The 22,548-nt window shown below is 36.1% G+C and overlaps 1 protein-coding gene and 1 long non-coding RNA gene across 3 annotated transcripts in view; one reads left to right on the top strand and one right to left on the bottom strand.

Moving 5' to 3' along the window:
• LOC135211185 (uncharacterized) overlaps window positions 1–10,027 on the top strand; it is a 109,734-nt gene extending 99,707 nt beyond the window's left edge. For both annotated transcript variants that reach the window (XM_064244402.1, XM_064244401.1), the window contains exon 4: window positions 8,232–10,027. In XM_064244402.1, coding sequence (XP_064100472.1) covers window positions 8,232–8,314 — 83 coding nt within the window. In that variant the 3' untranslated portion in view covers window positions 8,315–10,027. The remainder of the gene's footprint in view (window positions 1–8,231) is intronic.
• The window catches only part of LOC135211186 (uncharacterized), a 321,835-nt gene that overhangs the window by 266,193 nt on the left and 33,094 nt on the right, over window positions 1–22,548 (bottom strand). The window contains exon 2 of the long non-coding RNA XR_010313635.1: window positions 5,948–6,051. This is a non-coding gene — a long non-coding RNA (uncharacterized LOC135211186). The remainder of the gene's footprint in view (window positions 1–5,947; window positions 6,052–22,548) is intronic.

Raw genomic sequence — 22,548 nt, 5'->3', positions numbered from 1 at the left:
GACCTGTCTTAAGCGCACTAGAATACACTTTCAAACATCATCCTAGTGCATGTTTTCCACGGAAAATAATAATTCTTTGCTTCACTTTTTCTTTCCATCTTCCATTTTGAAAAGCCTGGTTCTGCAGACGAGGCTAAATGGGCAGCACACACAAGAAAAAGTAATTCGATCTCAATTACTAACATTTTCTCACTCGCAAAACCCTTTCTGCTCAAAGATGCACCACGACACCTCCTCAACGAGTTTCAGATCACCAGATTTTTTTTCCCATAAAACACCTTCATGGCTATCCGGATATTTTCTGTTTTCTTTATTTCGACTTTTGTTTAATACTTTCCTATGTTTCATAAATTACCTTGGTTCCCTTCAGTTCTTCATTGTGTTTCATTATCTACCATTTTTCGTTTTATGTTCAATAGTTTCCTAAGTTTCATAAATTATCTTTCTTTTCTTTTTTTTTGCCTTCGGTTCCAAATTTTGCTTCATTATCTACCATTTTTCGTTTTATGTTTTTTAATCCCCAAGTTTCATAAATAATTTTTTTTCCCTGAGTTCCTGATTTTGTTTCATTACCTACAATTTTTCGTTTCATGTTTAATAGTCTTTTAAGTTTAATAAATTAAGATTCTTTTGCCTTAAGTTTCTTATTTCGTTTCATTATATACAATTTTTAGTTTTATGTTCAATAATCTCATAAATTTCTTGAATTGATTTTTTTTCCTTTGAGTTCCTTATTTTGTTTCATTATCTACCAATTTTCCTAATTTTTTTTTTTTTTTTTTTGAAGAGTTAAATTTATTTTTTGTTGTCTTTGTGTTTCTTTTCCGTTAATTTATTTTCTTTCGTTTACAGACACAAAACCAATTCCACCGACGACAAAACGGTTTTGCATAAACTGGCTGAAGTTTTGTCCATTCAGATAAATCATTTCCTTGGTTAACACAACGTTACTGACCAAAGAGCAAAACAAACTGGAAGAGAGTCAGCCTTTCTACCTGAGATCCCAGAGGACACCATCTGATCCCTTTCTGTTTACCATGTCGATAAAAAAAAAATATACTCATTTCTTTCAAAATTCATCGTCTGATTGCTCTTCACATGAAGCTGAATATGAATCTGTGTTCATAGCCGCATCCGTCCATTAAACCGATGATCATGAACGGTTTCGAAATCTGTATTTGCAAACTCCTACCGAATGTCTTGAAGTTGTTGTTAAGTCTGTGTGCCGCAGTGTGACCGCCGATTGGCATGCATCCCTCCATAACTTCGGGTGACCCACAATACCTCGCGGGGAAATAAAACGTTTTCTTCCCACCTACCAAAGCAATAAAAAAAAAACATTTCATGAAAGCTCATATTTTGCACATAATGTTTTTTATAATGAGAGCCATGAAAATGTCATTGGAACATATTGCCTTATTTCTAATGCATTTTATTTTGAAGAACCTGCTGTCCATTTCAGAAAATTCTCCTTGTCAGGCGATAGAAGGACATCACACAGTCACAGGTATTGGTGAATGTCTGATTCATTGACAGGGATAGGATAGGGTGAATGTAGTGCAATAAAAAAAATAAAAGTTTTTACTGGTACAGCCGTCCTTCATTTTAACTTTAAGAACTTCATAATGAAGAACACGAGAACAAGAACAAACAGTATTAGAAACCGAAGGCCTCCAGCTATAAACTCGTTTCATCTGAGCTTCTATTATTACTTTATCTAAATTATTTGTGAGACGTCAAACAATTAAACCATACCTAGTATATTCACTGGATTGAATCACTGTATTCCAAAATACTGAGAAATATTTCTCTGAATCTTAAGACTCAGTACGAAGAGTTAAAAAAATGTATGTAGAACTCTAACCATATCTAAATATGTATTCAACAAATAAACCCGACTTGAGTGTGGTCACATAATATGAAGACTTTGTACAAGTTCACTCACTATATAAATAATTCCATTTAATACATGATAACCTTTATATTAGACGGCCCTTCTGAACTCCATTGAAACCTGGGTAAAATTAAGTTCCTGTGTTTGTTCTTTGTGACAATCCACAACATTTCTCACAGATGTTTGATTAAATTCAGTTGTAACCTTTGTCACTTTATCTATAAAAAGCAACATCATCTGGATATAATGAATGACTAACAGCTCCCAGGGATATATGACAGCTTAACATAAAGATCCTATAAAACATAGAACCAATTTTGTTCTCTTGGCAGATGGATGACCAGCAGTAGAAAGTTCTGATATTTATCCTAAGACTATTAGGCCTGTAACTCCTTTCCGCCAAATACATTTAAAGGGACTACGAGAATTAACAAAGGCAAAAGTCTTTCGGTAAATAATATTGTACGACATCTCATATGAACCAAAATGCCTCAACTTTGAGAATAAAAAGGAATTTGGTAAGACCCATTTCATACCTTAAGCAATTTCTCAATAGGTCATGACCTGAATCATCAACGTTCTGTAAAACGTTTAATTAAAATCAAGGAACATAGTACAGGAATACATAATACCAAGTGTTTTAATGTACTAAATGCTTTATGTCATTCTTTTTTCTTGAACGAAATGAATATCCTCCTTACAAAAGTGGGTCAAAGAATATCCTCCTTACAAAAGTGGGTCAAAGAATATCCTCCTTCAAAAAGTGGGCCAAAGAATATCCTCTTCACAAAAGTGGGCCAAAGAATATCCTCTTCACAAAAGTGGGTCAAAGAATATCCTCCTTAAAAAAGTGGGCCAAAGAATATCCTCCTTCAAAAAGTGGGTCAAAGAATATCCTCCTTACAAAAGTGGGTCAAAGGATATCCTCCTTAAATAAGTGGGCCAAAGAATATCCTCCTTAAAAAAGTGGGTCAAAGAATATCTTCCTTACAAAAGTGGGCCAAAGGATATCCTCCTTCAAAAAGTGGGCCAAAGGATATTCTCCTTCAAAAAAGGGGGCCAAAGAATATCCTCCCTCTAAAAGTAGGTCAAAGACTCACCAATAAGAGAGTAACTACCAATAAATCTACGAATTCTTACCCGGTTACCCGAAGACACAGGAGATTGTCTTTTCAAATTAAGGTACCAAATCGTCTTATAGGACTTTCACTTAACATCAATGTGAAATCCTAATCACTTAAAATGTAACCATGTTAAGTCAATGAAGATTTACAGAAATCACAGCTGGATAATTTCACACTGAATGAACGTCATGAAGACTGCTCATCTTCTCAAGGTGTTCTTCAAATCAATAAAATCATACAGCAGGACAGACAATGCTGAGCCAACATCATCCTTAAAAACACTGTTATGCACCTTAATAAGGATAACACAAGACATGATTTCAAATCGTACGATATTCAAATAAACTGGCACTGTAATTTATCTGTGCTAAAAGCAGAAAAGAGCCAATGGAGTAGGAACTAACTCTAGCATGAGCCACATTTCAGCAAGGCATTACCTTCTAATTTTATATCCTGAATTCTCCACCTACTGCCAATGCTCGGTCAGTCTCAGCTGGAGTTCTCAAGCCTCGTTAATTTCATTCTTAAAACCATGAGAACCACTCAATATTATATATGTATAGAAAGGTTCAAGTAATAATTCTTGAAGTCTCTGCCACAAAATGAAACTAAATTTCTGGACCATTAAATACTGTATATAGAAAAGTTCAATTGAATATTCTCTGCTACACTGAATCAAACTGAATTTCTGGAACTTTATAAGTCACACCTTGTAATTGGTCAATATTAATATCAGACAACTAAAACATGTTTAGGAAAAAGTCTCTCATTACCCACTTACACACTTCAACTAACGGATGGGAATAATGAATGTCTGGTGCTATTATAAAAGTTCCATTAATAACGTCAAATCTTTGGTCAAGTCATTCATGACTTTAGTATATGCAAAACTATCAAGATCACTGACTTGAACAGCAGCAATGGCAGCAGACACTGTGCATGTTCCGGGGTGCGAAAATAGCTCTGATTAAGGTTTAACTTCATCTCGCTTGTCTCACAGCAGGTTCCTCTGATGACAACATTCAATAGAAATAAACCGCAAGTAAAACTAGTGAAAACATTCTTAGAAATATCGTCAACAGAAAATGTTTGAGAACCTACACTCCTACAGCATCATCACCTAGGTCCACATCGTGAAATATGAGTGAGTGAATATTACCACCGACTGGGATATGTATCAAATGTTATAGAATGGATACAATTACGATCCACAGAATTATAATCTCCCATTAATACATTAACACGCCTAGTCCTTTAACCATCACTAACGTTTCTGCTAAATTAAGCTATCTGAAATGATACTTGAATTTGGATTTTCCTATATCAAGTTGTTCACTTCAAACACAATATAAATTTGTGTTAAATAATAATGAGGGTCTATCACAAACGTTAACCTATGAATAAAGACCTATGAATAAAGACTAAAGACTTTAACTGTCGTCTGTAGCCTCGATGGGCACGTTCATAACCACCTTCCCATTACATGCAATGCACCAATCAGCAAATGTGAACAAGATACTTAAATTTTTACTCGGCTTTTCACTCGGAAAGAAATGCCGATTTTTATCTGAGATTAGATGAGCATTGTTGAAATATCCACCTAACCTCTTTATCCCAAAAGAAACCCGAAATTTAATTGAGAAATTCCACCCGCCCTCGGGTTAGAAAACCTGTAGATCATTCCCATAATCTGTCTGAAGCAAGGTAACGAAATAAGCCTGTTTCTGATTCGAATCAGACAGAATGGTAAGATACTTCTCCAATGTCCAGGATTCACCACTGGGTTAGAAAGGTGATTTGGTACCCTATGCCCTAAAATGTTCATATTTTCTACAGAAATTCTTATCTGAGGGCCTCACTCAACATACTGAGAGAATGAGGACACTCATGAATGTCTTTCGAATTTTGGAAGTTACCAAATCTCGTTCTACATTAATCAGTCCTTTCGCCAGACACACACACACACAACTGCAACACTTAACAGTTACAGATTGAGCGTTGTAGATTTCGCACACAAGCGGGACACGAAATTTTGCCTACGGCCTTCCGTTCACCTTTGGAATAAGTGAGACGGAGGTTTTCACGCTCTTTATCTTGGGAATTACTTAGGAATTAACCAGGCAATCGAGTAATAATGATGTTTGTACAGCCAATGAAAGGAGGCTCCAAATTCACCGAGGAAATGAAAACTCCCGTAAAAACACTGCCCTGTATAGAACCTAGCAACCACATTACAATTGCATGAACTTCCTTCCTTAATCAAATAGTACGATTTTATCATAAATAAATGAGCATCACAAAATAAACAATGTATTGCAAATTGTATCGCTACCATAAATTTCCCGAATTATTATTCATTTTAGCCTGTGAAGAACAAGCCATAAAATACTCAGAATGGACCCAGCCACCAAAATCACCTTTAGCCAGGTCCATACGAGTAGACTTTTTAGTTTATTGTACTTGAAGGTCAGGTGGTGATATCTCTCAAAAACTAGATGAGCTCTAGCGAATTATCTGAACATTCTACTGATTGTGGACAATACCATGAGTCTACCACGAAAGCGTGACAGCACTTCTTGCATTCACTACTATGGGCATTTACGAGGTGCCAGAAACATGATTCACCTTGATTTTCGAATTTTAAGTAGTCTCGCTGTCTTACATGAATAGATAAGGTAATGCAAAATACTATAAATCCTTCTGGGACGAAGGTTCTTATCGTTCAACCACAAAACATTTTGGAAAAAAAAAGTATTAGGTTTTACAACATTCGTAAAATAACTAAAAATTCAAAGCGAATAGACTGAAATTCGCTGCTTTTCGGACTCCTTTGATGAATGAAAAACCTGCGTACAATTTTGAAGTGACACTTCAATTATAAAAGCAGTTATTTTTAAACTGCTTCAAAATACTAAAAGAGCCACATTACCTTCATTTTGCCATCCTAGATCTTCAGGGCGTGTTCAGTCACAAAATGTCATTCAACAATTGTGAGAGACGAGCGACGAGTGTCTACAATCACAAGAGATTTCCCTGCAAACAGAAATGACTTCATGAGTAATTGCTCCAACATAATGAAATAAATATAACCTACCGCGATGTAGGTTTGTAATTAAAAACAACTGCTGGCAGAAAGAGATGTAGTAGGGGTTTACCTTGATTAAATTGATAAAAAATCGTCAGTATATTATGTTGAAAATTTCGGAGAAAGCTTTGTTCATCTTGAAGCCGCCTACATCTGCTTTATGCCGAAAGACTTAATATTTAACATCCTTGAATGAAAAAATAAAGAATAACTCTAAAATTACACAAAACTAAGTAAAAAGCAATAAATTTATGCGCAAGTATATATCTGCTACTTGTGCCTACATATCTGAAATTGTTGGGTATGTTAAAATCCAGATTAACAGTGTTTAAACTATTGAAAGTTACACAATTACCTTCCAAAGTAAGAATTCATTCGTAACTCTGATAAACAATTTTAAATAAACTTCTCACTTATCAATACCTCTTCAACATTCACATTTCACTTGCAATACTTAATTTTCTTTAATAATTTTTCCAAACATGTTGGTAATTGACTGTAAGTTAAGTATATCTTTGTTTTACCAGATCACCGAGCTGATTAGATGTTTTTTCGTGGCAAGGAACCAGTTGGTTACTTAGCAACGGGACCTACAGCTTATTGTGGGATCCGAACCGCATCAAGAAATTAATTTCTATCACCAGAAGTAAATACCTCTGATTCCTTATTGTCAGAGCGGGGAATCGAACCCAGATCCTGAGATCGGTAGTCGAGCACTTAATTGACTCGTCCAACGAGGAACTAATATAATTAACTATAAAGTACCTATAGTGTTCCAAAGTCCTTACCAAATTAAATCTCATTTAGCGTGGATATTTAAAAATATATTATTATGCAATCTACAAGACTGTAAACATCTTGAATAACGATTCGCACCTTTCAAGTCTAGGATAGCCCAGCATAGCTTAATAGAATCTGTATGAAAGCTTTGATGTCCACTCATGGAATTCTTCCTAACCTGCATGGATTCCTTTCTTCTGTTCAATTCGCAGACTTTTTACTCTAATCCTCTACATAAGACAATTTTCTCAACATTTATGATGAGGTTTATTATGACAATTTTGTCTTAACATTTATCTTATTATTCAATTGATAACCAGTGAATACAAATGGCTCAAAATGACTCACTCGCACAGGGACAATACAAAATCAAACATATTTCAATTCTAATTGTTACTGCATTCTTAATTTGCCTCTTTCTTCCTCCTTAAGAGAGAGAGAGAGAGAGAGAGAGAGAGAGAGAGAGAGAGAGAGAGAGAGAGAGAGAGAGAATCAATGGCGAGTACGCCCCAGAACCGCATAGAACACCGAGCATATTCTAAGGGCAATAATTTCTTTTCTTTATTTTCTAATATACAGCCTTATTTAGAACGTGTCTAGGTGAAAGGCTGAAGCAGCATGTAATAAAACAGTATCGTTTATACACTTCAAAAGGCTATAGTATCACGACTGACATCATCAATTATTCTGAGATACATCGTGAGGGCTTTATTTCTGTAGATGAGTGTCAGGCCATTTTTAACATTCTAACTGCAATTTAGCTTTAGAACTTCCATTAGCATGGCATTTGTTTTCCTGGATTATCTTTCAAATATATATCTCCTGAATTTACCATTTTCATAAATTTTACGTGCTTACCCTTTAAACCTCATTATAAATTGTTAAAACTATCACCACTTTTGCAGGACTGGTATTATAACAATATAAACACTATAATCAATGTGAACAACAATTATAATAACAAAAAGTTTCATAAAAATAAATCAATCCTTTGTGAAAACAGCCACATCAGAACACCAACAGTAGACAAACAAACCTAACTACTGATTTAATTTTGCTGGCTTTCACTTCCACGCCTGAGGAGTTACTCCTCACTCCAATCTTACATCTATGTAACAATAACACTTCTTAAACTAACACCAACCATGGCATTTCTACAACACATACGTCTAAGACCCTTTCACAGACATATTTTTGGTATTCATTAATCTGCAAAAATCTAAGAATGTCCACATTAATGTTATCATATGCACTAACCTAGACGTTGCCTCAAAAGCTTCGATACCTTTGCCCACTGAACAGACTACAACGTGACCACTGATTGACCTCTTCTCTTGTCTCTTTGCAGTTATGTGCCATTTCAAAATCTGCAATTTGGGTCGACGCCGGCGAGCACGCATGTCCAGCCCTCTGCAAGGATGGCTATCGTAACAACGTTCCTAAACACACCACCACCACCACCACCGCCACCGCCAACACATCATCTCTAAACACTAACCCACTAACCCTCTTGTGTAGCTTCGCTTATATATAACTTCCACAATACTCCCTCCCTCTGGGTCTTCCTGCTGTCGTTTTATTCGTTGCCGAGACAGTGCGGTCTCTGAATCTCTGCAATAATTCTCTTCATAATCTCTGTCCCCTGTTCTCCTGTACGCAATTTTCTCCTCACACTCTCACCCTCACCCCCACCCCCACCAGTTTCCAAACACAGTCCCAAATATCGAATGCTTTTCTAATGCCTACAGAATAATTCTAATATATACTATAATACGTGTGTGACACTAAACATTTTCAGAGATGCTAAATGAAATTAACACGAACTCCCCTCCCGGCACATCCCCCCACCTTCCAAAATACTAGGCGCCAACATCCTTTATAAGTTCATTTATGGATCACGAAATTCAGCGACTTTTCACGCCTTCTGGGGGCTTCTCGAAAGAACTCGAATAAAAGACAACATTTCTAAGAACGACAAAATGCATTGGCTGGTTTCATTTTGTTCCTTTTAACAATCGAAGTCGATTCTTTTAAGAATGATAATGTGACGCTAGATATCAGAAAATGTAACTACTGGGATTGTGGTGAAGCAAACTTCAGGCCGCTACAGCTTGGTGGTGAGATGTCACAGCTGTGTGCATCTTGCGATGAGAAATGACACTCTCCAAGACAATACATATTTACATACTTCCAAATGTTGGGCTTCGATGGTATGCGACAGTCTGTAATTCAACTGTAACACAACAGTCTGATGTCTTCTTCGTCAAATATCTCGATAATTCGAGAGACTTGGGCGTTCAATACTGTCATCAGTTTGTTTAGGGTCCTCGTGCAAGGAAATGCAAAAGAAGTCATTTTGCTTGAAGCAGATCGGACGTAGGGACTTACATTACCAACTCCAACACTTAAAAATGTATTCTAAGACGTAACTATATTACAACTTACAATACATTTTTTTTTATATAAATATAAGCAAAAACAAAGTCTTCAACTGCTTTCCTAAATACAAGTTCATTTACTTTCTTCAGTGTTCTTGCTTCTAAACTGAAACTGAGCGAGGAGGCGAATTCTCATGACAACTTGATCTCTGCTTAGGAAATATTTTCTTCTCCTACGAAATCTTCGAGGCTATTCTATCAGGTGGAAGGTTCAGTTTTATTTGAGGCTGGAAGTATAATTCTTTAAGTTCTTACACCTTCAAATTTACCGCATTTCCTAATCATTTCAAAGGGATGCTCAACGCCTCTGCCACAGTACAGACCATACAAATCGAATCGTGTAGAAGATTACTCTTTCACACAGGATAGAAAGTACACGTAGGTATACTAAGCTTTGAAACTTCCTTAGTGTTTTACTACTGAGAAATTCATGAACGGATCGTCTTTCTCGTACAATTCTCTCATGAGTGAAGAAGAACTTTCTTTACGGATTACATTTCCTCAAATCCGGACCAGAATGTGTCTCGAAAACAGTTAAAATTTTAAATGTAGAGAGTGCTTAGTTACTCTCGCACAGTGCCGTAGGGCCAGGGGATCTTGTTCTTCTGATGATATCACGAAACGTTTCATTATTATTATTATTTTAAAAAACTCAATCGTCAGTTAAAGCGAAAATACGCCAAATATTTAAAGATCAGCAACACTCGGTAATATACTATATAGATATATATATATATATATATATATATATATAATTATCTATATATATATCTATATATAATATATCATATATATATATACTATATATGATAATATATATATACATTATATATATATATTTATATATATATATATATATATATATATATAGATATATATATAGATATATATATATATATATATATATATATATATATATATATATATATATATATATATATATATATATATATATATATATATTCATTGAGCCTTTTCGTATCATGTATGATTTCGAACGACGGTAATGCGTCTTCCGCCTGTTTTTCTTATCAGTTAACGAAACTTTTCATTGCAAAATAGGGTTCCTCAATACTTCCTAACTGATTCAGATTTTTTTTTTCTTTTTTTTAATCAATATCTTAGTCAATATTTTTTGTACTGGTCCCGGCAATGTTAGTGATGTTTCACTGTGCGGGAAACTAAAAAATATATATAAAAGAGTAACGATTTTTAGGTGAATACAACTACGCCACTCAAGAACAGCGATAATTTGAATAAATGAGAGAGACTGGTTAATTCTGGAACTTGAAGGAAACATAAAAATGTCTATAAAATTAGAAATACGAGTAATTCAGTCAGTTCACCGAGACACAAATTACAAAAGGCCATTAACATAAACTTAATATCTATTTTTCATGACAAGAACCAAATTATTCTAACCACTGAAAGGAGACAAAAAACGAAAAACTTATCATTGTAGCGCAATTTAATTGTTTCGGACGATACCATTTTGACTTGGACCGTCGCAAAAACGCTCGTAGAAAAAAAAATGTGTCGACTGAATATGCATTGTAAAAAGCGCCAACTTCATGAAATATTGTCTTGATAAAAATACAAAAGCAGTGCTTGCAGTAGACATTACATATATATATATATATATATATAATATATATTATATATATATATTATATATATATATATATATATATCTATATATATATATATATATATATATATATATATATATATATATATATTATATATATATATATAGATTATATATATTACATATATATTACAATATTAGTCGGTGGAGGAAACCTGATAGGCAATAAATGCAAAATGGTAAACATTTTCAGCACCAGTGGCCCATCACTGACAGCTGAGATAAATGCACCGAAAGAGGAAAGGATGATCTGGCTCGTAAAAGTGATCATATCTAAGTAAATAATTCAGGACGTCTGAAGCATCCCAATGACCCTAATTTTGTTTTACTAAAACGATATCATTCAAATCGAATCGCTACAACGACAGAAAAACAGCGGAGAGAATGAACGGTTTCATTCAAAACACTTTTGCTCGGAGAAAAAAAATACAGAGGTATTAAAAAATATATGGTCGTCGTTTTTCCATTTCACATGAGCACAGATTCTTTATTGTCGTCCAAGAAGAATGACTTAAGAGATATCAAAGGTAAACTAATACAAAACAAAAAACTTGAAAAGTTGTCAGAGCAAAATGCATGTTAGACGGCATCATTCATTTGTAACTGCCATCAACGATACGTGACAGGGCACAATTATTATAACTGTGTAAACCAACACCCAACTGTAAAGTTGTGAAAAATCCTTTTTATTCACGAACAGATCATTAGGCAAATAAAGAAGAGCAAAAAGCACTTTTGTTTCATTAACCTTTCGTTAAAAAGTCTGTTTATTGGGACGATTCATTTCAAAGCGATACTTTACTCATATTTCATATATACGATCATTCAGAAAACACATGCATGAGTGTTAATTTGACACAAGAGTTAAGACCTCAGTGAAAAGAGACATAGTTTAATTGAATCCCCTCTTTCACCCTAAGATGTATGAAAGAAAAGATGAACATTTTTTAAAACAATCCAGACAAGGAGGAAGGAAGACAGATATAACTGGAATCAATGGGAAGAACTTCAAAGGGAAGATCCACAGTACTGCAGGAGTGAATGAATGTGTATGACATGAAAAAATATAGTCATGAGTTTACACTGCAACATAAAATAACACATGGAGAATGATAAGTTCAATTCGATACTTAATTCTCACTGGAAAATATTCAAAAGGGAATCCATGCTCCATTATATTCACAATCAAAATAAAAAAAATGACACTGAATATAAATACACGAAAAGAAAATTTTCCTAGTTTTTAAGAAATTTAAAATCCATGGGAACCACATCATCTCAATTCATTCTTAATGCTACAAGGGCCCCTTTGTGCGCTACACTATGTATCTTGGCTGCCACCTCCCATACAGTCAATAATACTAAGAACTGTGTAAAATGACTTTTGACATCTGTGGAAAATCGCTTTCTGAATATCCCACGCGAAATGACGACAAAGTGCAGGGTTTACCAAATATAAAGTCTACAAAATAATTTTCATTAATGGCACAGGCCAACTATGGATACTCAGTTGGGGCGGTTGAGGACCTAACTGTCCTCTCTCACAGAGTGCCTTCACCGTTACCTCACAGGCGAATATTTCCCGAAGGGCACTTGTTTCCTGTGTAAGTTGTGACATAATCGACTTAACGATAGATATAACTGTCTACCTTTTCTTCTGGTGTTTTGTGCCGTGTATGGAATGCCTCCATTTTCTTCTTCGTCATAAACTCTATAGTGATGCTGGTTATCTAAGGCTCCTCAACGTCTGTCTCACTATGAAGCTGAGAACTGCATTGGCAAGCTTCTACTGTTCAGTCACTTGCTCTGATACGGCAGAGATTCTAAGCTTCTGGGGGCTACTGAAGGTCCTGTCTGTCACCGTGGTCACATACACATCGGCATTAAGAAATTCCCACGGGTGATCCCACTGCGTCCAACCCACGTGACAAGAAATTTCTCCCCGTGTGAGAGGAAAGGGACTTCCATCATGCACGACATCATTATCCCTTCAGTGGTGTTTTGAGATTTTCGGGAGTCGGAAAGAGAACCAGATGGTGTCTGAACTGGAATATTCACGAATAAGCGTTCCACATTCAAGAGATGCCGCGTTTTCAGCATGACCAGTGGTGTTAAGGAAATCTGCGTAGAGGGAAATAAACCTATCAAAACAGCCTTCGGAAAACCGACAAACATTGGCCACTGCTGTCTTGCAAGGAGTGTGTCCAGACTCAAACAAGAAATCCGTCATTAGCATCTACACCAGGAGAGTCACCTCCAACTGCTGCACTTGAAATGACTGCCCATGCAGAACTAGAGAGAATATATCTGAGATGTCGACAAACATTACAGATGGCATAATAATGAAGAAAATGCAGCAATATCCTACACACGCCCAAAACACTAGAAAACCACAGCCAAAGAAAAACTATCACAAAACTGACTGGATGGCAGCTTACAGACAAGATGCCCTTTAGAGAATCGCTTATGAAGTAACACTGAATGTACCCTGTAAGAGAGTATTGCTAAAGGTCTTCAGTTGGCCCAGTTTAGCATCAGTTCCAGGGTATCGAACGATTCCAGCACCAATGTGGTTTGTATGTTACAATATTCAGAAGAAGGATGTAAAACCCTCAATATAACTGCACTGGCTACGCAACATCCAAAGTGAGCGGCTTTCAGTCCACTGCAACAACGGCGCCATATATCAGTATCTCACTCAGGCCAAAGAGTCTATGTAGAAGATTACCTTGATTTGTTAGTTTTCCCCTTTCACTTTTTTTATGCCTAGTCCAACTTCACATAGGAACTGTAGTTTCCTTGCAAGACTACTTTAGTTATAGCAACATGTTACTAGTTTTAAAAAAAAACCTACTGGTAAAAGTGTTTTTCCTTCAGAGCTTTAGCCTTGAAGATAAGAAAGAGTATAGAATACTACAAAAGCGTTCCCACAAAATTATAGATGCCACAAGATTAACATCATTTCATGAAAACTGCCTACAAAATTATCCATAAACCAGTATCATGGAAGGTCCTGCATCAAAAGGGCATCAACATGGCATACCTGTTGATTATATAAAACTGAAATCATCCATAAGCAAAACAGACGCAATGTTAATACTAGTGAATTTGCAGTAAATAGTTGGGTGCTGCGAGGGAATTTTATTCCGGTTTTTTATTTTCCCTTCTCATGGAATTGATAAGAGCCGTTGGGATTGGAAAATAAAGTTTAGAATGGAGTAAAGGTAAAAAGTTTGCAAACTTCAAATATACAAAAGAGGCTATTTCCGTAAGCAAAGCTCTAAGATTTACAGCTCGCTCCACAGAATGCATTCTATACTTCGAGATATGGGACTGAATATAAATGAAGAGAAACAAGGGTAAGGAGTACAAGGAATGTATACAGGGATGAAAAAACATCATCAGAGTAAGAAAGGACTGATGAATCTTTTCAAATATTCAGGAACACCGATCTCCAGAACAGGTTCCCTTAAGTTAGTTCAAATCAAGCAAAAGTACGCAAATCAAACCATGGCCAGGTGGCATAAGATTTGGAATGAAATGGAATATAAAGTTTAGGCCAAAGGACAAGTGTTAGGACCTAAGAGGTTATTCAGCGCTGGAAGGGAAATTGAGAGCGAAAGGTTACAAAGGTGTAACAGGTGGAAGATATCGCAGTTGCGCTATGAAATACCCGTTAGGCGAAAATGGATAGTAAGAACGGAGAAAGATAATATGAACTGAGGTACAGTAAAAGGAATGAGAGGGGCTGCAGCTAGGGGCCGGAGGGACGCTCCAAAGAACCTTAAGTAATTCCTACAGTGACGATACTAACCCCTTATGGGTATAAGTTTCGGAAATGAACACCCATTAATAAACATAATTCTACTACGAACTTTTATTATCATATGGACACTTAATTATGTTAAGACAATGAAACTACATTTAAAAGAATGTGAAGATCTATGGATAAAGCTTTAAGGATATCAAACGCCTAGAGGCCGGATAAAGCTACCACTGATACCAAAAGGGCAATTATATAATGCCGTATGTACAGCCGATCAGAAATTGATGAGATGGAGACGGCTAGCACTTGTCTTCCCACAAACCGGGGAGAATACTGTGGTAGCAGCGATAGTACTATACTCTGTTTTTTTACATCTGTCCATCCGCCTGTGGTGTTTTTGTATGGTAACACTGCGTCCCGGGCTTTAGATAGTTACGCTATGTGTAAGTTTTAGGTAAATAAAAGGATATCTGGGTGTACATTTGCAACTGAAAAGTGTTTTAATAATTTATTGTATGCGAATTACACCGTTAATATTCGAAATAGGATATTATTATAATTGTTGAATGTAAGCTGAATGTAACTATCTAAAGCCCGGGACGCAGTGTTACCATACAAAAACACCACAAGCGGATGGACAGATGAAAAAAAAACAGAGTATAGTCAGGCTGGGTTCCGTGGGCGTCAGAAGTTGGAAGACCCAGATCTACACCTAGATGAGAACTGTGGGAAAGGAGGCTGGAGACGACTGGAGGTTTTTGAAAGGTTAAGTAAGGGAAAGTCGTGAGAGGCTGAATTTCACAGAGGCCTATATTTCAGAGACTGCTCTCTCTCTCTCTCTGAAATATAGTATTTTCTTTCTATATTTCGGCGGCGTTTTTATGGGCTCCTTTATTAGAATGTATATATATATATATATATATTATATATATATCATATATATATATATAATATATTCTTATCATATATATATATATATATCATATTATTATCTTATATATAATATATACATATACCATATATATATATTGATATACTATATATCTCCTTTTATTAGATGTATATATATATATATATATATATATAAAACATATACATATACATAATATATTATATGTATATATCTATATATGTATATATAGATATATACATATTCTATATATATATAACTATATGTACGTATATTTATACTATATACATATTTATATGTATATAATATATATATATATATATATATATATATATAATCACATGGCAGATTGAAGAGTTACTGGATAAAATGGTGAGAAGAGTAGAGGCAAGATATATTTGATCATACTGTCTGAACCCAATATTGAATTAGACAGAATTTCAAAGACCGAGATTAAAGGGAGGAAAAGTGGCTGCAAAATTTAATTAACATAGAAAAAAAAGCGAGCTTGATAAGAAGAGGTGGAAATTGCTTAAGAGTAGATAATGGAAAAAAAAATTGATCCGAGTTACCGACACCGACGTAAATGGAATGTACGGGAGTATGCGAAATTTCAAGATTAATTCAAAAGTCTGAAGCAAGTGATTCGGGTTACAGAAGGGCAAGGAGGAGCAATAACAAGGTGTGATCCGACCTTCAGCTTATTCGGGACGCGTGCAAGATTTTCCCCTCAAAAATAACTTGTAAACATTATATTCATAACTTTTAACGTAAATTAAAACATGGTAAAATCTACGGTCAAATAGAGCCTTATTTTACAAACGAAAATTAAAATACCCAACATTTTATTAGAAACCACTTTTCTGTTATGTTTAACATGCACATTATTTATTTTTTACATGTTCATTCTATAAATAAATCATAAATATCCTTATCCTAAATTTCTTGTACCTTTAACTCAAAACGAAACACCTTTTTCAGACCTTTTCAAGCTCTTCCATAGACCTTTCCTAACCCCTCGACAACAGCAACAGCAACAAAGTAGTTTGTAGGCTTACTCCCCGAGTAAACGAATCCAGTACATTATAGGGGTACGAAAATGAGAAGTTTAGTGAAATAAAGACATAATTTAATCCCCAACTTCTCGACGACAGCAGACCATGTGCTGGAGCACAGGAGCATAAATATTGCAGTTAATACGAAAATAAGAAAGACGAAGATTAAAAGTAGAAAAATTGAGAGATGGAAATGAGTACTATATGGAGGATATGTTGTTCCACACTGCAATAACTGTAAATATATAGGGTAGTGGGGGAAATAGGTCCCAGAATTGAAGATGTCGGTATAGAGATGCTGTGTGAAGAGAAAGTAGCCTGAGCTTGTTAGAGTTGTCAAGGTAAATGCATACACTGGATGCCCAGAGTACAATGATCTTATCACCAATATCTGATTCATGTCTAATAGCGTCCCCACGGAAATTTACAATAACAGTGTCAGGGGACACAGACCACACGATTCCGGTGATCTCGGCAAATCGCAACCACAGGGGAGTGCTTGGTAGCGGTGCTTGGACGTCAAGATTAGAATAGAACAGAATACAGCATTTAGGCCAGAGGCCAAGCACTGGCATCTACGAGGTCATTCAGCGCCTGAAACGTTAATTGACAGAAGGTTTGAAAGGTGTAACGGGAAGAAAACCTCGCAGTTTCACTATGAAACACCTGTTAGGAGAGGGTATCATGGTCATGCCCGTATCCACCAGGCAATTCTTGCTGGTGGCACAGACAGTATTTTGAAATAAGTAGACAAGTGAGGGGGTGGGGGAGACTCACTTGGCGTAAAGGTGGGTCTGAGACAAGGCCTATTATGTCTTTATGTCTATTTTATATCCTTAGACATGGAGAGAGGGATGTGAGGATTTAAAGAAAGGACATTGGATGAAAGTGAAAATTTGGCAAATAAGAAAAAAAGTCATGACTGGAGAGAGGAACAACCGATGCTTCGCAGATGACAAATATTAACTAGGGATACTGCAGATGAACAACTGAGGGTAATGCGAGCAAGAGTAAGGCTTAAGGGATTTGGGAGGCAAAGAAAATGGAATAACGAATGTTAACATCAGCGGTGAGAGAATGTATGCAGTTGGCTCAAATATTTGGTAGCAAAATCAAATAATATTTGGTAGCTAAAATAAAATGATGGTATGATAGGAGAAGAGACGAGTAAGAGGACAGGTGAAGCAAAAAAAGGTTGCATAAAAAGACTTGCGTGAAAAATGCAATACCAATAAAAAAAAGAAGGTTAGAACGAGTGAAGAATTTGCTACACCATCCTTTGTTTATGGAAATGACGAGATGATTTTTGGCTATTGAGCAAATCATAAGTATAGTGTATGTGCCATATGTGGTAAACAGGTAAGTAAGAGGCTGGATTAGTTTTTGAGATGGTTTAGTCATATGTGAAGAAGGAAGGACAATATGCTGGTGAAAAGAGAGTAGAATGAAGTGTTGGGAGAAAGTGGGAGGGGAAGACCTGGAACGTACTTGATATACTGAATAAAAGAGACTGGAAAAGATGGCCTTCAACACCCAGGAAACATGAGATCGCGCAATGTAGATGGGGATGAGCGTTCACTGAAGGTGAATGAAGTGGCTAATGCTGAAGACGTTCTCCGCACAGGTGGATGACACCCAGTTCAGGAATTAAAGTATGAATAATACAGTAACCTTTGCCTAGTTTTCTCTTGGTCCACACTGTGTTTATGGAAATGCCGTTGGGTACATCTGACAATTCCCCAAAGAAAACATGCGCTTGTGAAACACGAAAGAGTTTTTCTGGTGGCTCAGTGGTCAAAGTCAGTCTATACTTTCTGAACCAGGAAATGGTTCGAATCTTACTGGTGATGCAATACTGGTCATTTATGATTTCCCTTGGGAGTAAGTTATTCCCAAGGTATAGTGAATTGGACTTTAAACAATATTTGCTGCTCAATACTTGTGAATATATATATATATATATATATATATATATATATATATATATATATATCATATATATATATATATATACATTGAAACTCAGTAATATTTGTAGCTTAAAATTTAATATAAATATATATATATATATATATATATATATATATATATGTATATATATATATATATATGTTTATATATATATATTATATATATGCAGTATAGTACAAGGCACTTTGACAGTTCCCAATGCCATTCTCATTCAACCTCAATTAGATTATGGCTTCTTATGTTACCACATTTCCCTCCCTCCAACTTATTACTGAACCCTTCATCATATTACTGGCCCTGAGCTTGTCTCTTCTCTTGATCGTCCTTCTCCCCACAGCCAGGAGGCGTCTCTTTCTCTTTTCTCTCTGTTTTCAGCTTCTTGAACTTATAAAATTCTGTTCAATAATAAGTGAATTTAATGCTATTTTTGGGGGCCACACACATTTCATCCCTCCTTTCCTGTTTTCGTCATTTTATAGCGAGTTAGTTAAGGGTATCTGAAGGCTTATTCTACTGGCCTTACCACAATACACACACACATACACACACACACACACACACACACACACATATATATATATTATATATATATATATATATATGTATGTATGTATGTATGTATGTATGTATGTCATATCACATTACCTCTCGTGATAGCTGTGTGATTTAGAGCGCTTCACTGTAAGTCCTGAATTCATGGTTCTATGGTTCGCGCCCATGAACAGACGAATTTATTATCGACCAAAAATTCCCCTTCCGTTTAACATATGTGAAAATATATTAATTCCGAAGTAGAGCGAATTAGATATTGAAGGACATTTGTACCTTAATGCGTATATATATATATATATATATATATATATATATATATATATATATATATATAAGTAATATTTACAGCTAGTAGGATATCCAAGGAAGCTGAGATAGTATAGTTTGCAGTAATGAATTTGAAGGATGCATACGAGTCCGTATAGGGTACTTGATAAGAAGAGCAGCAACACAAAAATACTTGTTAGAATTTGACTGAGATATGTCAAATGACTCGAGGAATGGGACAAGGTCGACGCTAATAACAGTAAACTCTGGGGTGACAGAGTGATTGCCAATCAACTCGCGCCATACCACGGATTTTGAAGAATATTTAACATTAATTCATTGGTATTTGCTTCTCACCTCGGTGGCCGGAGGTTCGATTCTCGGCCATTCCACTGAGGAGTGAGAGATGTGTATTTCTGGTGACAGAAGTTCACGTGGTTCGGAAGTCACGTAAAGCCGTTGGTCCCGTTGCTGAATAACCACTGGTTTCATGCAACGTAAATACACCATACAAACCACACAAACAAACATTTCCCCTAACAAGGTATGGTTCAAGTGAAGAACAGCAATATGGTCATTGTCACATTCACAAATCAACTGCTGAATTGCCCGACGAAGCCTCTGTGCAACAATAGCTGTTGCTTTTGACACCTTCCTTTCCAATACTTCTGTCACGCCGTCAACCCTACACTTTGAAACTGTGCCTCCCATCCCTTTCCCAGACACTTGTATAGAGTTGAATTTAGGCCAAAGATCAAGCACTGGGACCTATGAGGTAATTCAGCGCTGAAATGGAAATTGACAGTAAAAGGTTTGAAAAGTGTAACAGGAAGAAAACCTCAAAGCAGTTGAAGCACTATGAATCAAGTGTTAGGAGAGGGTGGAAATTAAGATGAAGAAAGAGAACATGAAAGGAGGTACAGTAAAAGGAACGAAAGTGGTTGTAGCTAGGGGCCGAAGGTACGCTGCACAGAACCTTAAGTAATGCCTATCGATCAACTGACGGCACTAATCCCCTAGGTTTGTTTGTATGGTGTTTTTATGTTGCATGGAACCAGTGGTTATTCAGCAACGGGACCAACGGCTTTACGTGACTTCCGAACCACGTCGAGACTAAACTTCTATCACCATAAACACACATCTCTCACTCCTCAATGGAATGTTCGAGAATCGAACCCGCGACCACCGAGGTGAGAAGCAAACACCAAACCAACCACGCCACTGAGACGCTTAACCCCCTAGGGGCCCCAGACACTTAAAAATCCTACAATCTTTTCTTCCATTCTAAAGTGGTCCAGTCTTTCCACATGACCGAACCATTTCAAAGCAGCTGATCTATCCTTTCACCTATATTAACCCTGTTGTCAATTCTACGCAACTCCGCATCAATTGCTATTACTTCTTTTCCACTGCATGTGTTTAACAAACAGTTCAACTCAACTCTTCGACCTTTTTGAATTTCACTGGAATTCAACATCCGCCTCTCACCTAAGTCTCCTTAAACCACTATGAATAAACTTAACTTTCGTATCATTTAACTGCCAATTTTATTCCTTATGATTTATTAAACATATTTTTTTGTTAAGTAAACAATGACGAAGGACACCTGAAAGTCTTTATTGTGTTCTTTTACATAGTACTACAATCCACTATATAATTGTGGATTTTTATTACACAACCTTTTCACGATTTTGTGAATTTCTTAACAATAATCTTAATTTTCTTTCGTTTTCGATACGCTGGGAATCTACTTTCAATTGAAGAAAAATTGTTGGTCGCAGTATGACAAAACAAGTCGTGAGACGAAATGAAGTCTTGCCAAATGACCCCAAGGACACTCGGTTCTATTTCGGGGTCTAGAGTTTGGAATAACTACAATCTTCTGCTAAATGGCTGAAAAACAGTTCGAGGCCCAAAGACGTCCGCTATTTTCGACGCTGAATGTGTCCTCGCGCTTTTAAACTGCGGTCTTTAAGAAAACGGAGAATGAAGTTTCGTTCTCTCTCTCTCTCTCTCTCTCTCTCTCTCTCTCTATCTCTCTCTCTCTCTCTCTCTCTCTCTCTCCGGATTTTCCTTTGTCTTTCTTCAAGTGCTAAAGACCTTTAAAAGAGGAAATACATGAGTGTACACAAATGGCAAGACGCACAGGAATTCATATTGAGGTAGAAAATTCTTGATAATATAATACAATTAAAAATATAATAAATAGCACATGACCTCAATGGAAAAAAAATATTCCAACATAAAGGATGATACAAATAACTGCTAATTTACGTAAGAGAAAAGTGACACAGTTAACTATAACAAGGCGTGATCTGACCTCCAGCTAACTCTGAGCGCGTGCTAAAATCTACAGTCAATTAGAGCGTTGCTTCACCAACGAAAATCTAAATAAATACGCTATACTTTAGTAAAGGTAATTTTTCTGTACTGTTTAACATGTAGTACATTAGTTATGTTTTACATTTTCAATCTAATAAATAAATCATAAATATGCTATCCTACAATTCTTGTATCTTTGACTCAACGCCAAACACCTGAGTAAGCGAAAATTATGGTGACTATTGCTTAATTCATTAGTTTGTGTAAAGAGAAGAACTAGAAGATGAAGGTGCATGGCTGTTGGATAAGAAAAGAATACGAGTCACGGAGTGCAAGAATATATATACGTCAATACAACACCTTTAAATTCACCTGTAGGTGCAGAGTGAGTTGTCAAAACCACTGCTTTTCACCGCTTCGTTCCTTCTTCTGACATTTTCATTTTCTCTTTGATATTCATGAACACATATGTGTATTTGTTACTGTAAATATGTGAAATCAGAGATTTCGTGAGGAATATGAGAAACGACCAATTCGCTTAGGAACATTTGATCCTCTAAGGCTAGAGCTAAACAGTGATTCATCTACGCTGTTTAGTCGTGTTTATACTAGCCCTTGCGGGGCCAGATGTGTTTCGCCGTGTTTAATACTACCCCTTGGGAGATCAAATGAACTTAGGGACATTTGATCCCACAGGGGCTAGTCCATAAACACGGTGAAAAAGTGTAGATGAATC

The sequence above is a fragment of the Macrobrachium nipponense genome, chromosome 4 (assembly GCF_015104395.2).
Source record: "Macrobrachium nipponense isolate FS-2020 chromosome 4, ASM1510439v2, whole genome shotgun sequence".
Lineage (NCBI taxonomy): Eukaryota > Metazoa > Arthropoda > Malacostraca > Decapoda > Palaemonidae > Macrobrachium > Macrobrachium nipponense.
The sequence above is the reverse complement of the archived record's forward strand: the minus strand, read 5'-3'. Positions and strand labels throughout refer to the sequence as shown.